The sequence below is a fragment of the Ostrea edulis genome, chromosome 3 (assembly GCF_947568905.1).
Source record: "Ostrea edulis chromosome 3, xbOstEdul1.1, whole genome shotgun sequence".
Classification (NCBI taxonomy): domain Eukaryota; kingdom Metazoa; phylum Mollusca; class Bivalvia; order Ostreida; family Ostreidae; genus Ostrea; species Ostrea edulis.
Window position 1 is genome coordinate 60406223 of NC_079166.1, and position 17817 is coordinate 60424039.

General features: G+C 35.3%; 2 protein-coding genes across 2 annotated transcripts; both read left to right on the forward strand.

Moving 5' to 3' along the window:
- The first annotated feature begins 3571 nt into the window (after nucleotides 1-3571).
- LOC130052687 (uncharacterized) lies at nucleotides 3572-7211 on the forward strand. The gene is made up of 4 exons (XM_056158400.1): nucleotides 3572-3673; nucleotides 4143-4265; nucleotides 5828-5932; nucleotides 7062-7211. The coding sequence occupies exons 1-4, from the start codon at nucleotides 3632-3634 to the stop codon at nucleotides 7188-7190; spliced, it is 399 nt and encodes a 132-aa protein (XP_056014375.1). The 5' UTR covers nucleotides 3572-3631; the 3' UTR covers nucleotides 7191-7211.
- A 3371-nt stretch (nucleotides 7212-10582) lies between these two features.
- Nucleotides 10583-17497, forward strand: LOC130052688 (uncharacterized). The gene is made up of 4 exons (XM_056158401.1): nucleotides 10583-10669; nucleotides 11318-11446; nucleotides 15456-15557; nucleotides 17296-17497. The coding sequence occupies exons 1-4, from the start codon at nucleotides 10628-10630 to the stop codon at nucleotides 17422-17424; spliced, it is 402 nt and encodes a 133-aa protein (XP_056014376.1). The 5' UTR covers nucleotides 10583-10627; the 3' UTR covers nucleotides 17425-17497.
- The last annotated feature ends 320 nt before the right edge of the window (nucleotides 17498-17817 follow it).

A 17817-nucleotide genomic window follows, 5' to 3' on the forward strand; every position in this document is an offset into this window, starting at 1 on the left:
TTGCAACAAGCTATCAAATAGAATGTGCAGCATAAAATATCATTTCTAAAATGAATTTCTTACCCCAATTCATAAAATGAAGTCCGTAATAGCTCCAAGTGACTTTGTTTAAGCTTCTTTGGGACGTGGGACTTTGAAGGTATCTGTATCTCTCTCTCTCTCTCTCATACTGAGTATGTGAAGTGATTTTAATAATTTTAGATATATTTGCTATTAAAATCTCTTTTTTTTTCTAGACTTCCTAAAATGCTGGGATTTTCCTCCCCAAAAGCACAGCTGTCATGTCAATCTGCAAATGATACATGGTTTTATACACAGTCTAAATTGAAACGTATTTAATGATATTGTAAACATACATATGCGCATTATATATAATATAAATTTATCCATATAGATCACCACAAGTGCGACACTACATTGAGCATGCCCACCTTCAGTAAGAGATGCCATCAGCTAAGGGGTACTTTAATTGGGTACCTAGGAGGCAACACATGCTTGTATTTTTATCAGAGGCTGTCTTCGCGTACTGCCTGTCACTCCATGTTTTCAGGGCTGGTATACATAGGAACAATACGGAGACAATAAACACCAGCAAGGTACACTTTGTCCCACTTTTTTATGAACTGAGTATGCTATTCTATTTTAGGGATGTGGTCTTGAGGTACAAATGAGTTGTTGCGCATGTTGCAAAGACATGAGTCTTACAGTCTGTCTGGCAATGACTGCAAGGGGGAGGGAGGCGATTTTGTACTAGAAGCCCACAACAAAACGGTGAAGCTGCTGTTATCATCCGATTTGCCAGACGATGAAGATTGGATTCGGGCATGTAGGAACGCAAATAGAATGGCAAAGGTGCATATTTAATAACGTTCTATTTTTGAATTACACAGAAATTTTTTTATCACTTCACATTTTTCTATTCAAACTTTCACTCATGACATTTATAAACAACTAGCTATGATAACGGGGATTATTACGGATGTCCCCAAGCACCCCCCCCCCCTAAAGAGTGGTGACAATATATATATATATAATTCAATAAAAAAAGCAGGAAAATATACAGTTCCAAAATATATTTAAATCACTAGCGCTTTCTGGATTTTAACATCCATCCTCAGGTGAATACAAATTAATATTATTAATTTGTTAATTTGTATTCACCTGAGGATAGATGTTAAAATCCAGAAAGCGCTAGTGATTTAAATATATTTTGGAACTGTATATTTTCCTGCTTTTTTTATTGAATTATTTTGACTGTGTGGTATCAACTCTTTCTATTTGGATTATATATATATATATATGTGTGTGTGTGTGTGTGTGTGTGTGTGTGTGTGTGTGTGTGTGTGTGTTTTCTGGTGAGTGGTCTTGTCCTTTCCTTTATTCCAATATATAAGGATACGAATATAGTGCGTATGACTTAACAAAACAATACAATGCATCAACATATAGATTTTAAACAATATTGGGCCTCCGTAAAAATATGATCTTATATATGAGCTGTAGGATTGGTCAGGCTTCTTTACAATGTGAAAGTTGATTGCAAATGGCCGTCATGGATATACATCTTGCGAATGCAGTAATTTTTCTTTCATACGATAAAAAAACACTGAACACAGAACTGCCACCGCACTATTACATGCACCTGTATATTTTATAACTCTATGACAAAGACAAAACTTTATCCACTTTACGCCGGGTTTTTTTCCGCGATTCGGAAATCGTCGCAAACAAAGCGGAAATTGAATGCACGCAGAAACAAGATGTGTTTGTGAAACACAAATGCCCCCGATAATGGCCAATTCCGAAGATGGCCAAGGTCACAAGGGCAAATATCTTGGTACCAGTAGAAAGATCTTGTCAAAAAAAAAAATGCTCATGTACAATATGAAAGCTCTAATATTTACCATTTATAAGTTATGACCAATGTAAAAAAAAAATTAAAAAGTAGGTCAAATGTCAAGGTCAAAAGGTTCAATACCAATGGAAAGGTCTTGTCACAAGGAATACTCATGTGAAATATCAAAGCTCTATAACTTATTGTTCAAAAGTTATTAGCAAGGTTAAAGTTTTCAAAAAGTAGACCAAACTCCAAGGTCACGGGGTCCAAAATGTTATTAGCAAGGTTTAAGTTTCAGACAGAATGACATAATTACAGAATGACAGACAGGACGAAAACAATATGCCCCCCGATCTTCGACCTCGGAGGCATAAAAACCTAATATACGGTGCATCTAAATTAAATCGGAATTTCTTGTTCCTCCGATTGAAAGGAAAAACCAAACACCCAAAACAATGATACCTGGATTAGCTGACATCTATTTTGGTTGGTTGTATAATGTGTAACGTTCCTCTCGAGGATATTTCACTTTTATGGAGACGTCACCATTGCCAGTGAAAGACTGTAAAATTTAAACCTATTTCGGCATTTATGGCCTTTGAGAAGAGAGGGATCTTTATCATGCTACACTTGCTGTCACATGGGCCTTTGTTTGGTTTATTGTGTTTTGTTGTTGTTGTTGTTATTTTGCAGCCCTTCACCGACAATGGTGACGTTTGGAACCATAGTTGCCAACCTTCATCATGTAAAAAGAGGGTCATGACCCTCTTTGGAAAGCAAAAAATCTATTCATAATCCGTAATGGCATTCACGACATAATTAATAGGATTATATGTGCTATAAGTGTTTATATTTTCAAAATAATTACAACATAAACTTGTATATTGTGTATTTATTGAAAAGAAGCATTGTAACTGACAGTGGCATATGTTTCATTCTTTAGTTCAGATCTGAATTCAGTGTGAATTTTCTTTACAATATTAATGAAGGTGTTGGTAAAAATAACGACAGTGATTAGATGACTTGTGCTAAAGTATTTTTACATAATCTTGCATTTTGGCATGTTTTGTCAGATCATTTTTATTTCCAGGCCCAATAGTGCGCATTACACAATGGACAATAAGTTCCATGCTGTCCTCATTGACTTTCCTTATTCATGGAAAGTCGTTTTCCAAAATTTGCTGGAGATACACAAGTATCCTTTTCTTTTTTGTTGGCGTATCTGCTGGTCCTGATAAGGAACTCTTCTTAGTGGAAGTCATCTTACATAACGACTGCAATCCCCAATTTGTCAAACAACTCACAGGTTAACACCTGCTTTGATAACTTCTCTGTGATGTACATGACCATCGCCATAAGAAGCAACTCTTACCTTCCCAGTAAGGGGTGTACTTTATATAGGCTTGACTTCCTTAAATGGATCTGTTATGTAACCTGACCTCCCAGTTACGAAGCAATGCTCTACCATTGTGCTACCGCGACCGTTATGAGATAGGAAATGGACAAAGATTGAGGGAATTGGGTTTTATTTTTGTAAATCTTTCTTTTAGGTGTTTGCCAAGATCGAAAGCCTTGTTTCCTCATCCATTCCATTATATAAACAAGTGAAGATATATAGTGCAAATGTAAAGTACAGACACCTGCAATCAGAAAAGAACGCGTACGATTTCGTCAGAAGAGCACAAAGTACAAGTAGGAACAGGCCCTGATAAGTCACGTCAGATAATATCGTACGGAATAGTACATAGGTCTTGGCGAAGTACGATTCACATTTTAGATCGGATTTGAGTAAATATGATGCTGACGATTTGTTTGTATGTCTCCTGTGTTTCTATGGTAAGTACAGTGCACGGTAATGAAAAGAAAAGCAGTTAAAAGACTGCGTTACCATCATCATGCCAGATATATACCCCGTTTAACATTTGACGAGTTTTTGAAGGAAATAACTTATATATCTATAAACTCGCTAACCATAATACAATATGTAGATAATGACAAAAGACACACATAAAAAATGGGGTTGTGGGAAGTTATATATTTGAAGATGTGAATATTGAAATATATACATTTAATAGACATCTAATGTTATGAACTTTATGGTAGTTAAAACTACTAATACTGTCCCTTTACATATACCATTCTGTGCATGTACCCATGAAAGAAATTTCTCGTGTGATGTAGTTTCTATTATAACAGGTATATATGTATAATATCTTATTATTATAGATTCCACTCGGGAATTTTCTTACTTCTACAGACGCTGTTATGTATTATGTGACATTCGGGGCTTTTCTGACTTCTACAGGCATTGGCTGCGACGACAAAGCGACCACATCATCATTCCACACACATGCATCACACAGGAACGCACCCCACACATGAGCCATCAGTATCCGAGTCTTTCTTTTTCTATTATGACTACCACACGGTATGCATGAATTTTTCATAAATATTCAAATCTGATAGTTTCAAATTCATATACATATAGTTCTAAGCCATATTCATTAACATACATAATTAGCTTGGCTATTGAAATATATGAATGTTCCATATGTATGATAAAAAAAAACCCATTGAAAATGAATTAATGTATTCAATGTAGGAATTTTCAAAATTTTGATTACTGCTCGATTTAGTTCACTTAGAATTATACAATGAAGTCTACGCAAACATAGGTAACAATTGCTCCTTCCCCAAACACTCGGCATTTAGATGTGTGAATAACGGGTCTTTTCGATATGACCTTAAGCTCTAAATTTATAGTACACGTACTTCACCTACAGCTGGTGACGTCTCAATATGAGTGAGAAATTCACAACTAACAAACAACCATCAATAATAACTTCGTGAAAGAAGGAAACATTCAGTAGGTCGGTGATGTCATGGTTGAGGTTTCGAAATAATCGTCAGAAACTGAACTAAACGTAAATTATAACTTTCTTGTCTGAAGTTTGTAGGTGTTGGGCTAAATTAAAAGGTTTAAATGTAGGTCAATTACAGAGTGCGTTTGCGAACTGTAAGTCAAGTTCCTTGAGATTTCTCAATATGAATGGAGTTATCCCGTGGGGGTTAGAATTGGTCCTCAGTACCCCTTGCTTGTCGCAAGAAGCGACTAAATGGGGCGGTCCTTCGGATGAGACCGCAAAAACTGAGGTCCCGTGCCACAGCAGCTGTGGCACGATAAAGATCCCTCCATGCATGCTCAAAGGCCGTAAGCGCCGAACATTGACCTAAAGTTTACAGCGCTCCATCAGCAATAGAAACGTCTCCATATAAGTGAAAAGGTTAAAAATATGAAACCAACCAACATATGGAGATAAGTGCTGTTACTTGATATAGGCTCCTAGACACCTGATCCCACCTCTGGTGTGTCAAGGCGTCCGTGTTTGCCCAACTATCTATTTTGTATTGCTTGTAGGAGTTATGAGATTGATCACTGTTCGTTATCTTCACCTTGCATCTAAATCACCAAGTAAATTTAGTCCCGTGAGGATCCAGATTAGAATGGGTCCTCAGTACTCCTTGCTTGTCGTAAGAGGCGACTAAATGAGGCGGTCCTTCGGATGAGACCGCAAAAACCAAGACTCTTTGTCACAACAGGCGTTGCATGTTCAAAATCCCTCCATGCTCAAAGGGCATATGCCTAAATATTACAGTCTTCCACCGGCAATGGTGAAGTTTACGTGAAACGTTTTCGAGTGGGACGTTTACCAATTATACAATCAATCTTTTGCTATATGAAAGGGGAAGATAACAAACAGTGACCGATCTCATAACTCGTACAGGGAATACAAAATGGAGAGTTGGACAAACACGGGCTTCTAGATATACATGTACCTGAGGTGGGATCAGATGCCTAGGGGGAGTAAGCATCACCTGTCGTCCGGTCAAACAACGGTGAACCCTATATCATGCGAAACAGATATGGGACTTAAAATCTCAATTTTTCATTTGAAAAATGATTGTACTTATACAGTCTCTATTTTATAGCATACTCTACTAGTCAGAGCATCCAGACATAAGTGCTACCTCTATCAGACGAGCGCACAGGAACAGGTAGATGTTCATTCATCACATGGACTCCATACGATTGAGGTGAGTAAAGCTGAACATCTTCATTTATTTCAATACATGGACATACTTTCATACATATTTGAATACAAAGGCGTATATTTAAAAGAAAAGGTTAAGATAAAGAACATTGATGAATGTCATTATTCCCATAAAGAATTCAAAATTGGGAGTAGGACAACAACGGACTCCTTAACATACTAGAAATGAGATTAGGTTATTAGGTTTTGAAAATAATTGACGGAATGAATTTAAATCGTCGGTCGGCGTAAAGCGTTGCAGTTGATATCCTCATGTATTTACAGAAATGAAATTAATTTTATTTTTAGATATAGAGCTCACAATTCTTTATGCTTTTTCTACGTATGATCAGTTTTAAAGCGAGGCAGGCTACTGACAAACACATTGATAGTACATGAGTTTCAACAGTCTCGCTCAAAGTCAAAATTTCGCAAATTCTATTGTCGCTTTACTGATTTAGTTTGCCAATGCTGTCTGACATGTTTCAAACCGATTGTTAGACCATTCTTGGCACTTTGATTTTGACCACGGACAACTCCGTTCACCTGATCAAGGGCATGTGTGACCGGTCGACAGGGGATGTATACTCCTGCTAGACACCTGATCCCACTCTTGGTATATCCAGGGGTCCGTGTTTGCCCAATTCTCTATTTCGTATTGATTATTGGAATTATGAGATTGATCACTGCTCGTTATATTCGGGTTGTCTCATGTTTTTTTTTTTCCTTCTGGATAGGTTAAATATGCTAGTAAAATGTTAGTTTAAAGCAGAATTTTCAATTAACAAGTTAATTCTGAACATAATTAAACAGTTTCTAGTGTTTGTCACATCTCGTTTGCTTATATATACATGTATATATATATATATATATATATATATATATATATATATGTAAACAAAATATGGCAGGCGCCTTGTTTAAAAATATCTTAGTTAAGCATTATACCATTAGAAATGTAGAAAATAAAGTTTGACAATTTTCAGTTCAAATCGTGTCCATGCCGCTTTTAAATTGATTTGATTGAGGAAAAAACACAGGTTTTGAAGAGAACTGGAATGCATTGTATATCTGGACAGTTTTTATCTAAACACATTCTTTTAATGATGGGGTTCACTTCGATTTCTTTTTAGAAAAATGTTATTGACACCATCGACTCCAACGCTCCTATGACGACTGTAACGCACGATGATTTGGTGGCCATGAGTAACATACTGGGGAAAAAGTGTGGCGAGATGAACACAATTTATCAGATTAACTAGGCTGTCCCGGGCCAACTCCACCATTCACTTGTTAAAATCAAATGTGGAATAAAAAGGCCTGAAGTTATTTGTTTGTTTTATTCGAAAATATTTCATGAAAACTGATACCTCACCAGCTGTAGTCTGAAAGAGCGATGAAAAGTATGGAAATATCACAGGGATAGATAATCCCCTTTTGGGCCCGAACTCTTAATACCATAAATATATGTAAATATATGCTATGTCTTTGGAGCAAATATCGAGTACCACCTTTTTCCTATTAATAATTTTTTTCCCCTCATGACTGAGCTGATTGCCTGTTTTGGAACATTTTGAAGATAAAGATTATATCATTGATTACAATCTTGTCGCAATTAATAATAATCTCATAATGACAAAATATTAATCAGATTTCTTATGATTCTCCTGTCAATTATCAATTTAGTTAATATTTTCATAGTTTTAAAAGTTACCTGTAGATCTAAGTAAGCCTAAAAGCACCTGTAGAATTTCTCGTAATTTTCCACGTAAATGTACGTTACGACTTTTACTAAAACACAAAAAGAACTCGCACGTCACGCTTGCGTATAGATTTACGCCTACGTTTGAGTTTACTAGTTTTAGTAAAACTCGGCCCATGGTCTTGATCGATTAATTAGATAGGAGTTATAAGATTGATCACTGTTCGTTATCTTCACCTTTCATCTGGTAGCGATCCGAGATATACATTACATGACCTAATAGCGATCCACACAATTGTTGAAATTAATTAGAAAAAATCAATGATAAGTTTCAACAATACCCTCAGTACGAATTTACAAAACATCTGTTCATACGGACTCCCCGAAATTTATGGGAATATTCCCAATGGATGATTTTAGATTTGAATATAACATCTTATATGACTTCTGTAAAAGCATTGTAAGTTTTAATTACATTTTTGTACGTCTTATTTCTGCCAAGAGCGATAACTCTGATAAAGTGAAATATTTCTGATCCTGAAATAGATACAAAGAAAAGGTGACTAGCGTCCAGTGGCGGATCTAAAGGGGGATACGGGGATTGCAACCCCCCCTTTTTTTTGGATTCACGAGAGAGAGAGAGAGAGAGAGAGAGAGAGAGAGAGAGAATGACTATAGATTTATTAAAATCCGAGGCGATGGAAATTGTTTATACAATTGTGCGTCAATATTTCTAATTCAAATTATCTTTTATATAGTATGTATCTGTAATATTTCATTTTATTTTTTAAAAAATCGAATTACTGGGAGTAAATCGGAATGCATTTTAAAACAGGATTCGTTTTAAAATCAAGAGTGACAAATCTATGTGTGATAATTATACAATAACATTAATCCAAATTTGAATTTAGAAATACAAATTGATAGCATTCCTGTTAAGTTGTCGTTTAACTATGTTAACGTACGTTATAACAACTCTCATTTCAGTGGCGGATTTAAGGGGCGCAGCCGGCGCGCCCTCTAAATTTTCAAATTTAAGGTAAATCGTGGTATCTTGTTTAGACAAATGTACTTTACGATAAAAGAAGCAATAATTTCTTCCACTCCCAGAGAAATGAATGACAAAATCTTTTTGATTTCTTGAATTACTTCTTTGGGAGAACTTAATTTTTTCCAAAACCCTTAAAATTTGCGTCATTTTACTAATTTTACCTTATTAAAAATGATAGAAAATAGTAAAAGTGACTTAAATAGGAGACATATTTTAAGCCCTGTACAATCCAGGAGCCTGCGGGGACTTCGCCCCTTGGCCTCCACCAGGGCTTCGCCCTGGACCCACCGGGAGCCTCAAGGCGGCCCCTAACCCCTTGCCTCATAAAGTGGCGGCCCCCTCCCCGTAACAGCAATTCCTGGAGCCACCCCTACATTTCCTCTTCAACCCCCCACTTTTGAAAAAAATATCTAGATCCGCGCCTGGCGTCTATAGAAAACACCTATCGTGACGTAACTTGAAATATTTAAACGGACACAACTAGGATGAACCAATACATCTAAAAAATTGAATATTACCACGCAACCGGATGAACTTACATGTAAAAGTGAAAGTAAGCAGTGCTTTCAGCAACAATAAACAATGGATTATAGCTAGATTATTTGGCAGGAAAACAACATGCTAAATACATGAAAATCAGAACTTCTGGAGGCTATAAATACAGTCATAGCTAGGTAAAGTACCGGGTATATACATCTAAAAGCAATAATTTATAAGTACAAATCGTTACATCAAAGGTTGAGGAGTTCATGATCCTTAAACAAGTTATAGGTTTTAAGGATTGAAAGCAAAGTAGATGCTTTTTAAATGCTCCCTTACTTTTGGACATAGAAAAGTCCTAAATAAGGAAATATAAGGATAATTCATTAATTCACTTTCATTAAGAACATAATTAAGACCTTCGCGTGTGTGTATTTGATCCGTCTATTGTAGAGTTATTGCATGCTACTCAGGTGACCGTTAACACCCATCAGTTTCTTATATAGTTTTCATTATTCAGTTTAAGATTATATATTTTGTAGGGTTTTTTTTTCTTGTAGAAAATATGAAATAAAACTCCTCATACAATTTGTAGCAGAATGCATCGTTTACTGACAGTTAAAAAAATAAGTGTACACGGGGAAAGTCGATGAAAAATGTTAACTTACAAAATGACCATACCCCGCGGCTTCACTAATTTTAAGCCGCTATTACTTCATCAAAATTTTTGGATTCAAGAATGCCACCGAATGGTTCATTTACAGCATTTGATATAAAATCCAGGTTTCACAGGTTTCAGTGTCATTTTTATACGATCTCATATAAACACGGTGGATATCAGGGACTGATTTTTAAGACAAGGCAGTCTTCGTGTGTATTCGAAATACACATTCACCGTGGCACGGTGTAACACGAACCATTTTACGCCCTGTGTATTCCACCGTGCGATGGGAAATACTCGTGACCTATACTGTATGTTCTACAGTATACGTTCTCTGGGATGTCAGAGGGTTCACGATACACCGTATCAACTTCAATTAACTACAAAGGTGGGGAAATAAACATCTGGGTTTTTTTCAGTATAAAATTGAAATATATTATTGTATATGCATGTATAGTATAATCCAGGTAGCTTAAACACCAAAATTATGATAACATGTCATATATTTTTCATATTTTAAAAATAAAACTATTTGTGTGATTTTAAGTGATAAAGGCCAACACAATTTGTTTAGGTTTTGTATTTGTATGCGATTCTTATAAATACCTTAATGTACGGAACGATCTGCGAACACAGCCTAAAAGTACTGTTGTGTGAAAGGTCAGTGAGCACATTCTGTAACTTGGTTAGAACAGAAAATCACGATTCAACAAATCCAGATTAAACCTGTTTGATAAGATCACATATAAAATCATGAAAGGTTGTGAACAACGATTCACCTATCTCCACAAAGTTCTAAGTGAGGATGATGCTAAAAGTTGTCGTATACACCAGCTGTATTTACATGGTGAGTATGACGTACGAAATATTTTAAAATAAATTGAATTAGAAAATAATTCAAAAGGAAATTATAAAGTAATTAATATGGCTTTAGAAATCCAGTTCAATGTTTTAGTCTTTTCGATTTACAGCCTTCATAGCTTTGTCATTATTAGACTTTTAACATCTCTTCAATAATATCAATATATACTCAATATTCATGCGAAAGTTTACCAATAATACACAGACATACACTGAACAACCCCAATCACACTATAAATAATACAAAATCAAGAACAGGGCAAGTGTGGATCAAAATAAATATGTAAAGAAATGTTTAACCACTTCCGACATCATTCGTCTAAATAGCATTTTGCATTTGCTAATACACTGTATTCTATAGCAGAGGCAATGGTTCGCAAACTAAAGGATTTATTTGCTTACTTATCACTATCATATAATTATGCTTCTCACCAAATCGCTGTTATACATACAGTATATTGAGATAAGAAAATGAACGTAGTTGTGCGATTATCTCTCTATATATGTTGGTATATGTATGGGTTTGTTTTTTTTATTTCGTCGTAATTAAGACGCTTTAAATTGTACTAATGTCGACGTTTGGAGTGAAAAAATGATGTGTAACTTAAACTGAAATGTCTTTGCTTATACACAGGCCTTGGCAGCCACCACCATGCAACCACATTCTACGCATCATCACGGCCATCATCACTCTAAGGCTACACATCCCACGCATGAGCCATCAGAAGCGGAAGGCTTCTCATTCTACTACGACTATCACACGGTATTTTCACAGTTTATTGCTAATTTCAACTGGCTCCATGGTTATGAAACATCATAAGCTTCAGTCAAAATAGACTCGCTTGCTGGGTTTTGCGGTCTCGTCCGATGGACCACCCCATGTAGTCGCTTTTTACGACAAGAAAGGATATTGAGGACCAATTCAATATTGCTTTTGAAATGAAACTCTTAATTTGCATACAATAGAAACCCGATGAAATAATAATAAAGTGCAATCAGTATATTTGCAGCCTTATTACTCAAATAAGTGATATAAAGATATATAATTTAATTCTTATTGTATCCTTGTCTCTTATTGGTCAAATTCCAATTGAGGAACGGAAGTTATTTTTGTATAACCTGGTTTGGTATGGGGACACATCCCCTTGACAACCAGATGTCGGAACTATTTTTTTTTTCTCTCTCTCTAAATTTACATCACAGCACTGTTTTCAGCCTTCTATGGAATAGAAAGTCAACGTGCACAATAAGATACTTCGGTTTGATACACATGTTGTTTTCTCGTTGTCAATATTAGCATCTAGGCCTACTTGTACGCAAATCACTTTTGTAAAACATCTTTCTCTGTATGTATGGTCGAATAATACCATTAATAGATTAAAATAAAGATATTATATTCGAATTAATAATTTGCCAAGTAAGCATTACCCTGGGGAGGGTATTACTCCAAATTTTGAACCATTTAAATACTATGCCTATATTCTTGGGAGGACAAATTTTGAATTTTGGTGTGTTTTGGAGTAAAATGTTTCATATTTTTCAGGTATAAAGATTTTCAATAATTCTTTATTTTTATTTTTGGGCGGGGGAGGGGGGGGGTGTGTAAAATGTACATAAATATCTGGGGGATGTTTTCTACCAGGTATTTCTTTAGGATACGTTGACAAACATGATTTGTTTGGTATTTTTATGCTGCAATACTACGTAAACTCAATTACTCTGCTGGAATTAACTCTCCTGGAAAATTTTCATGTGATCTTCAGAGCTCTAGAGTCTGTTTTATCCGAGTACAATTAATACCAATTAATTACCTTCCATGTATTATTTCAATATCATGTCACGCGTTCTTGTCTGCATATGCATGATATACATAAGTGTTGCAACACGTCGAAATTTTCATATTTCTTCATATAAAATTACATTTTTTCAACAACAAAAATCTGCTGAAGGCCATTTCCTTCCGATTTTTGTGAAAATTGTTATTGTGAAATTCAGAAAAATATCTAATTTCACTGTTTAATGTTGAAATATTTTTATTACTAAGGCTATGCCAATTTAAGTTTTGATTCTTTGGAATTTTTATGGCAAAAAGGGGGGAGGCGAGCAAGCGAATTTTTTCATTTTTAGTTTTTATTCAAGCTGAAATTTAAAACTAAAGACATATTGTCATATATTAGTAATTATCTATTATATAAGCACCAGGTCAAATGGCAGCAGGAGAAATGGTTGAGGAAGAAAATGTAACACAAAATTCGTCTGAAAATTCAATTTTTTAACCAATGAATGTATATAAATTTGCTTTTTTGCTACATGTATATCTGGATCAAAGAAAGCAAAAAGAATAGCCATATTAACAAAGTATCAATCATAGAAAAGATGAAGTGGACAAACCGATCATGCTAATACATTCATTTGATTTATCTGTTATTTTCGGTGTGTAAAAATTCTTTTTGCTCATTTTGCCTAGGGACCAACCATGTAACTTGCGGAAAGGGGCTATGTTTTTTTAAAATGCTGTTGCTGACGGGAAAGAAAATTGGCGTAGAAAAAATAGGAAAAAAATTTATCTGAAGCAAGGTTTTGCACTATTAGTAGTCACAGATAAAAGTAATGTAAAATTAAACTGGAAAAAAATGTCGCGAAGCGTAAATTAATAAAAAGAAGGAAAAAAAATGTCGTCCGGTGAGTGCGGAAAAATTTCTGTCGCGAACCCCCCCCCCCCCCCCCCCAGCACCCCAACCCAACCAACCAACCAAGTTAAATGACCGTTCCCTTATCAAACATGGTCGATGCTGTACTTGCTCATACATTAACGAGTTTGGTTACCGTTGAAGAATATTTGTGGGGTACTTTGAATGAAGTTTATCAGCGATTGTGCCATTTTTGATTGATTGCTCTTTAACTTATAGCATTATAGGTACTACCTCAAAGTGCGATGGTTTGTTAACGTTACGGACGGGGTTTGGCGTGACCATCGCACTTTGGAGTCCTACATATATATATAGCTAGATATGTATGTATGTATGTATATATATATATATATATATATATATATATGTATAAATATATATATATATATATAAAGCACAAACAAACAATTATAACACCCAACCTTAGGTTTACCCCTAGGATCTAAACGATACATGTGATAATCAATTAATTAATATATAAAGCACTAAATAATTACAACTAGGTACTGAAAATTTTCGCCCCAGCCCGGGGTCGAACCAGCGACGTACGGCACCCACCGCCTAGCAAGATTGTCAAACCAGTGCGTAAGTCCACTCGGCCACAACGACTGGTTTGACAATCTTGTTAGGCGGTGGGTGCCGTATGTCGCTGGTTCGACCCCGGGCGAAAATTTTCAGTACCTAGTTGTGATTATTTAGTGTTTTATATATATATATATATATATATATATATATATATACATATACATATATATATATATATAATATATATATATATTCAGATATATATTTTATATTATATGTTATATATATTTCCAATCTCTCATTTATCTGTCTGTGGATGTTTTATTCAGGACCACAATGTAAACTAGTCATTGGATTGTAATTTTGTTATCCTGTCTAAATATAGAATCTATTATTATCATTATTATATTATTATCATTATAAACATTGCGATGAAATGATTGAAAAGTCAGTCGTTCCAAAATTGTACTTCATTATTATTTAATCAGGTTTGTATTGAATGCAAAATAAGAGTTTCATTTCTTTCACTTCAAAAATGATATAGGAATGGATCCTCAATATCCCTTGCTTGTCACAGCAGATGTGGCACGATAAAGATCTCTCCCTGCTCAAAGACCGTATGCGCTGAGCATAGGTCTAGATTTTGCAGCCCTTCACCGACAAGAGTGAAAATTTTTCAAGAAGGATGTTTAACAATATGTAATCAACCAATCAAAAGTAACGAACATCTTGAAGGTGATTAAGATTTTGACTTATGTCTGAGTGTGTTACATGATTTCGGGGCAACATCACTTACCAATTACCAAACATGTTTTTAAAAAAATCATGAAAACGGCAAAGTGTAATGTTTCTGTCTGCCAGTTTGTCCGTCTAGCGCGAAATCTTGTGAATGCTTCTCCTCGTATATGCATTATCGGATAGACCCGAAATGTAAATTGATAGTGGATCTAAGAGGGAAGGAGGATGCAAAATAGCTTGTGAACACTTTTCCTCCTATATGGCTTATCGAATATACTTGAAATTTGGTACAATACCTCATATCCATTGGTAGCTAGATGTGCATATGGTCGGATTGTTGGGATCCAATGTTATCCTTAACGGTATAGTGAGTCTAAGAGAGGTGGAGGATGTACACTAACTGGTGAACTCTTCTCTTTCTATATGGCTTATGGTATAGTCTTATTGATGTTTACATTGTTCTGACCAGGGATCTAGTATTTCCCTACAATTTACAGTGGATCAAACAGGATTGCGTTATTTATACATGTAGCTTTTTTGGTCATTTATGTTCACTTTCCTAATGGTGATAATGAATATAAGAGTAATTATTTTTTAATCATACTAGTATACGTGTACAACACTGGTATTGGGTACATCGTTGTTGAATCTGTTCTCCATATTTTTCCTTATTAGGCAAAGTGCAGTTCGTGCTTATGTTGTTTTCTCCATGCAATACATTAAGGGGAGGGGTTGTAAATGGGAACATTTGTTATTTGGGGAGCTGGGGAAACATTTGATTTTAACATTAACAAGTGATATTCTACATTATTTTGACAGCACATTCTACTGGTGAGAAGTAATCGTATCTGCTATCTGTACAACACAAGTGCCCAGGAACAAATGGACGTTCATTCATCACATGGACTCCATACGATTGAAGTAAGTAACAACGTGTGTCTGATTTACAATGATTTCACTGGATCTACATTGTACTACTTACAAAACATTTAATTAATGAAACGATGCCCCAAGTGATAATCCTAATTCTGTTAAGTACGGTAAGTTATAATTCATTTAAAATATATACCGTATATTATTTACCGTTTATAAAACACCCAGTAACATCTAAATATTAAAGGGGGATACAGGATCCATCTATTCCTTTACCGCGGGAAATATAACCTCAGCCGACGTAAACCGTGCATTGTGACGTCACATGTAGTTCGGCTTCGTCTTTCAGATCAAACAATTACAAACAACAACAATATGTCCTGTTTGCAATATTCAATAGACACCCAAAAGAAAGGTAAAGTTAACAACATGTGATCAATCCCATAACTCCTATAAGCAATACAAAATAGAGAGTTGGGCAAACACGGACCGGGGTGGGGTCAGGTGCCTAGGAGGAGTAAGCAGCCCCTGTCGACCAGTCATATCCGCCATGAGCCCTTTACCTTGATCAGGTAAACGGAGTTATCCGTAATCAAAACCAGTGTGCCAAGAACGGCCTAACAAGTGGTATGAAGAACTTCAGACAGCATTTGACCCAATGATAGGTTGTATTGGCAAACTAGATCATTATAACGATCATAGAATTTGCTAAATGATTACTCTAAAGGAGACTGTTGGAACCCCTGCATCATCAACTTGTTTGTCAGTAGCCTGTTTAGATTAAAATACTGACCAGAAACAGGACAAGCTTTTGCGTATCGAATCATTTGAGAGCTATAAACACCATATGCACGACCATTCCTCACGATAAATTAAAGACTAGACTTTTTGACATCATAGACAGTTGCTTCTTCAACAAAATGGAAAACGGAATTATTCATATCTAGTGATCAGTCATTCAAAAACTTACTTTGTTAAACACCAATCTGATTCCACGCACAAACACTCTGAAGTTGAAATAAAACATATGCTAGATTTCCTCATTGACAATATCTTTGTGGTCTTTGGTCATCAGGTCTTCCAACAGTATGTTGGAATTCCCATGGGCACGAATTGTACTCCTTTGTTAGCTGACCTGTTAATATATTCATATGAAGCTAAATTTATTTTAAAAAAACTTGTAAGTAACACAAAAATCTCTCGCTGTGGCCTTCAATTCGAAATTTCGATATATCGATGGCGTTTTGTCTATTAACAATAATAACTTTCATTCATATGTCGATTCGATATATCCCTGTGAGCTCGAAATAAAGGACACCACAGAGTCGTCCACTTCTGCTTCATACTTAGATATTTTATTGAAAGTAGACATTAACGACAAATTGACAACTCAACTGTATGACAAACGGGATGATTTCAGCTTCTCCATCGTCAACTTCCCATACTTATGTAGCAATATTCCATTATCACTGCATATGTTGTTTATATATCTCAACTGATTCAATATGCAAGATCTTAAAAGTCGTAAATGATAAAAGTATTAGAAATACGGAGTTTATCGTTACTTTCAATTCAGATATGAATGACCTCCACGATACGAGGGTAAGGATGAACGATACTCAGGTCTGTGCGTAGTGACAATAATGACACTACGATGTTTCCTGATTTGTGTTATGGAAAAATAGCATGTGACAGGACAAGTTCTGTGTAAATTCGATAGGCATCTTCATAAAGTTATTAATTTGTGGTTTGATTTTAATTGACTTTTGTTTACTTTGATTGCCAGAAAAACGTCATCGACATAATTGACTCCAATCCAACCACGACTACCGTAACACATGATAATCTGAATGCTACGAGTGCTAGACTGGGAAAGATGTGTGGATCCCGCTACACGATTCATCAACTCAACTAGTCTCCTACACATTATACTGCTAGATTCCTTTGAGTTGTAACTTGGTTTTATGAAATAAACATCTTAATCTTCCTATGTGAGTTACAGCCAATTGATTATCCTCAAAATGAGAAACTGTTTTATCAGAGGTTTATTTTGATTTATAAAAAAAGTAACGTACGTTTTGCTTAGTTCAAAGAAAAATGTCTGTTTACTTAATGATATCATCAATTAATTTTCAAAATTAATTAAATCAATCATTAATGCATTACACAATGTCAATTAGTTCATCGGTGGAATATGGGGTACTCAATTTCCTCATAGTAAACATTTTGAATAGCCGGTCAGAACAATAACAATTTAGTTTCCGGTGTAAATATGTATTCAGTGGTAACGTTTTGTACTTTTATGGTT